Source organism: Pseudorasbora parva, chromosome 15 (assembly GCF_024679245.1).
Source record: "Pseudorasbora parva isolate DD20220531a chromosome 15, ASM2467924v1, whole genome shotgun sequence".
NCBI classification, from domain to species: Eukaryota; Metazoa; Chordata; class Actinopteri; order Cypriniformes; family Gobionidae; genus Pseudorasbora; species Pseudorasbora parva.
Genome location: NC_090186.1, coordinates 43399817 through 43404223, shown reverse-complemented (window position 1 = coordinate 43404223; position 4407 = coordinate 43399817). Strand labels below are relative to the sequence as shown.

The following is a 4407-nucleotide window of genomic DNA, read 5'->3' as shown; positions in this document are numbered from 1 at the left end:
TTCTTTCGCTTATATTTAATAAATCGTTGCGTAAATGATTTTTCACGTTCATGCTATAGGCTATATAATCCCAGTGGATGAATGTTTTATCATCTGAACAATAGGTGTTTAATAAATGCGCTGATTTTTAATGTTAGGGCTCCTCGTCTGTGGGGCGTGTTGGACGCTTCTGTCAACTTCCATTGGCTCAGAAAGAGCCAATCAATAACGGAACTCCTGCTCGAGCTGCTCGGACTCCTGTCTGGAGTTTCATACTTGAGGAGGAGCGCGCTTGAGGAGTTATTTTAACTCGACTGTTGTGTGAGATTATCTGGCAAGGCTCGGCTTCTCCTGCCAGGATGTACACGACGGGACTGAACCCGTTTTACGCGTCGAACTTTAGCCTGTGGACCGCGTACTGTTCTGGTGGCTTTGGGGTGGATAGCATGAAAAAGCCGTCGTTCTGCATTGCTGATATATTGCACGTTGGAGATGCAGAAAATATCCCCGGCTCATCTTCGCTTATGGCCCATATTGGGGCGCGCGCGTCCGGATCTCCGCTGCGCCCGTCCCCGGTAACCCCGGACGCGCGCTTACACCCCGCGTATCACCGGCATGGAATACACTTGACATCCAGAGCTGCGATGCACGCGCAGTCCGCGCCCCCGCCGTCAAGCAAAGACCTCAAGTTCGGGATTGATCGGATATTATCCACAGACTTCGAGCCGAAGGCAAAAGACTCGCCGACGTTAAGAGGTAAGTCGTGTTTTTTTTTTTTTTTTTTTTTTATCAATCAGCTTTATGTTTCACATCACACCCCACTTAAGGGCGAAACAACTAGAATATCATAGCGAGCAGAAAAATGCTCTTGTTTGGACGCGTTCACCCCAAATATCAAAGCCCTGTTTGTGCACACAGGCCCTTTAATGCATACATTCACTAGTTGTTTTGATTTTGTCGTTCTGGAACAGATCTCACATCGATTGTTAGTCCGAATCGGCAGTCCGCAGTCCATGTGTCTGCCAGCCCGTACTTCGCGTCCATAGACGAAACCTCCTCCATGATGGGTTCAATAAGCAGACAATCAGGGCAACATCAGTTTCAGGACACCTTCCCAGGTAGTGTAGAAATCCCAAATGAGCCCTAAAGAGCAGGCCTGCATGGATGAGACTTGCAATGCTGCACTGATCTGATTCTGAATGCATGCACTCTAAAAAACAAAAAACAAATGCTGGGTTAAAAACAACCCAAGTTGGGTTGAAAATGGACAAACCCAGCGGATGGGTTAAATGTTTGCTTAAAAAAACCCAATTGCTGCACTGTAAAAAAACAAAAAAACAAGTTGATTTAACTTTAAAAAGTAAGTAGCCTGGTTGCCTTAAAATGTTGAGTTCATTGACATTAAAAATTTGAGTTGATACAATGAAGGAAAACTGTTTAATAAATAGAAACTCAAAATATTATTGTATCTGAACCACTTAAAAAATGTGATAAATCACGAAAATAGCACAATTTGGCTGCGTCATCACAAATAACACACACAATTACCCAATATGCTTACACAATATTTTAATAATATTTTAATAAAGGTTGTCGAATCTTAAAAAATGTTCATTGTATTAACTCAAATTTTTAATTTCAATGAACTCAGAATTTTAAGGCAACCAGGTCCCCTTTTTTCTAAATATCTTTTTACAGTGGGGGTTAAAATAACCCAATTTCTGGGTTTGTCCATATTCAACCCAAGTTGGGTTGTTTTTAACCCAGCATTTTTTTTTAGAGTGTGTGATTATTCCGCACATGCTCAGATGATTGATAACGCGCGCACTGCTCGGTTATAAACGGATGGTGCATTGGTGGTCTAAAGCGCGCTGGACTCGCTAATGGCGCATGTGTTGTTTGACTCATGCAGGGCCGTATGCGGTGCTCTCCAAAGACACAATGCCTCAGACCTACAAGAGGAAAAGATCCTGGTCCAGAGCCGTGTTCTCCAACCTGCAGCGGAAAGGCCTCGAGAAGCGCTTCGAGATCCAAAAGTACGTCACGAAACCGGATAGGAAACAACTGGCGGCAATGCTGGGACTCACCGACGCGCAGGTGAGCATCAGTGCAGTTCACCACAGAATTAATGCACATTATAAAAACTGGCATGATGCAATTGGGTTGGAAGGCACAGGCCAGTGCTCGTGCTCATGGAAAAACTGCAGCATTGCGACACACACACACACACACACACACTTCTAGAGAAATGAAAGTCAATTATAACGAATTATTGCAAATACGGGAGGGGCGCAGTCGCTTTATTTCAAAACATCCTAATTCAGGCCATTGGGCAAGAGTTTCTGTCTTGTTTTATGTCGGAAATGACACGAGAGCGGCATGAGGAATGTGATAAGAGTTTCAAAACTTTCCAGTGAAGTGTGGAAACGCGCCGAATCTCTGCCTTTCTTCAGAAAATAAAGACTTTCCCAATTATTAGTGTGCATGCATGCATTTAGTGCTGATCATGTTGATCGTTCAGTGTTATCATAAAAACATCACAACTGTACATGCATTAAATAATAATAATAATAATAATAATAATAATAGAAACCGTTTAAAAATGGAAATAAATTGAAATACGAAATTAAAATAAAGCAGATTTTCGATTTCGTGCATGCATGCATTTCGTGTTAATCATGTTGATCTTTCAGTGTCATCACAAAAACATAAAAACTGTACATGCATTAAATAATAATAATAGAAATAGTCCACATACACTAAAATACTGGGTTGTTTAAACCTATCTTTGTCAAATATGGACAAACCCAACCGTTGGCTTGAAAAATGTAATTAAAAAATATAAAACTAAATGCAATCAGCTTTTCGGATTTTTTTGTGCATGCATTTCGTGCAATCTAGCCAGTCTAGATGTAAACACAAATAATAATGCATGTTGATATTTCACTGTCATCACAAAAACATCAAAACTGTACATGCAATAAATAATATTAATAATAATAATGCTACAAACACTCTAAAAATGTTGTTTCAACCAATGTTTGGGACAAATATGTCCCAAATAATTTATTAAAAATTCAAATTAAATTAAGTTGGGTCGTCCAGCATTTAAATTGTACTAAATAGATACTTACATTAACTATTCGGTAACACTATTTTATTCTATTGTCAATAACTATAAATTATGCATAATTACATGCAACTAACCGAAAACCCTACACTCTAAAAAAATATTATATATATATATATATATATATATATATATATATATATATATATATATATATATATATATATATATATATATATAAAATAGGGCCCAATGTATAGGTCTATTCATTTAGGCCCATTTTACAGTGTACTCGGTAATTGCAGTGTAATAATGACACCTTAAAATAAAGTGTGACTAAATATTCTAGCATAATAACTATTATAACCTCGTTTTAGGTCAAAGTTTGGTTCCAGAACCGGCGGATGAAATGGAGGCACTCCAAAGAAGCACAGGCGCAGAAGGACAAAGAGAAAGAGCAGCCGGACAAATCCGCCGCCGAGAGCGAGCCGAAGGAGCGAGTCGACTCCGAGTGCGAAAGCGAACCGAGCGAGTCCGAATTCGAAGACGGAGCGGAGGACAAAAGCGACGTGGACATTTCTGACCTCAACAAAGCCAGTGTGATTATTCCTAGCAGCACGCAGGACTCATCCGGCACGAACTCCACGACAGAACCGAGCACAGCCGCGCGAGCTCCGCCGGAACCGAGTCATCTGATGTGAACACGATTAACGTACGGGACACACACACACACACACACACACACACACACACACACACACACACACACACACACACACACACACACACACACACACACACACGCACACACACACACAAGCCATCGGTTCATCATGTGAAACAGACCCTTCTTTAACCGAGCCGAATCACTCGCGCTTCTTCATGGCGAATCGGGAATCGAATGTTCATGAACTGAGACTTGATTGTATTATATTTTGTCTGTAAGTATTTGCACTGAGAATGTAAATAAACGTTTGTTACTAATATTTCAAGTGGTGTATTTATGAAAATTAGCATCCCAACATTCATTAACCGAGTCATTTAAATATTTAATAACTGATTTTCACAGCTTAAAATTCTGAATAATTAAATAGGTCGATAGCATAATAATAATTATTTTTATGATTCTTATTTACATCGCACATATATTTTATGTAGGCTATACCTAAGCATATCCTATTTATGAGTGAACTCTTGCGACACATTTCTCACTAGTCATTGTCGGCTGTTGGATGGAAAATTTGTATAATTTATTAGATGACGACCGAGACATTTACACAATTTTGCACGAAAGATTTGATTACGCATCAAACGACTCATTATTGAGAAAGTCTAAATCATTTGTAAACGTTATGATG

At 39.6% G+C, this 4407-nt stretch overlaps 1 protein-coding gene across 3 annotated transcripts; it reads left to right on the top strand.

Annotated features, from left to right (window-relative positions):
- The first annotated feature begins 207 nt into the window (after positions 1-207).
- hlx1 (H2.0-like homeo box 1 (Drosophila)) lies at positions 208-3849 on the top strand. 3 transcript variants are annotated; one of them, XM_067418264.1, is made up of 4 exons: positions 208-735; positions 951-1097; positions 1892-2076; positions 3427-3849. In XM_067418264.1, the coding sequence occupies exons 1-4, from the start codon at positions 339-341 to the stop codon at positions 3748-3750; spliced, it is 1053 nt and encodes a 350-aa protein (XP_067274365.1). In that variant the 5' UTR covers positions 208-338; the 3' UTR covers positions 3751-3849. The 3 variants fall into 3 exon arrangements, with proteins under 3 accessions (XP_067274365.1, XP_067274366.1, XP_067274367.1); XM_067418265.1 differs by lacking the exon at positions 951-1097 and having other exon boundaries at positions 1889-2076; XM_067418266.1 differs by lacking the exon at positions 951-1097 and having other exon boundaries at positions 210-735.
- The last annotated feature ends 558 nt before the right edge of the window (positions 3850-4407 follow it).

Excerpts from the sequence above, each read along its gene's own strand:
- hlx1 (XM_067418264.1), top strand. The coding sequence starts at position 339 with ATGTACACGACGGGACTGAACCCGTTTTACGCGTCGAACTTTAGCCTG. Across the intron at positions 736-950 it reads AGACTCGCCGACGTTAAGAG|ATCTCACATCGATTGTTAGT; the intron begins GTAAGTCGTGTT and ends GTTCTGGAACAG. Across the intron at positions 1,098-1,891 it reads GTTTCAGGACACCTTCCCAG|GGCCGTATGCGGTGCTCTCC; the intron begins GTAGTGTAGAAA and ends TGACTCATGCAG.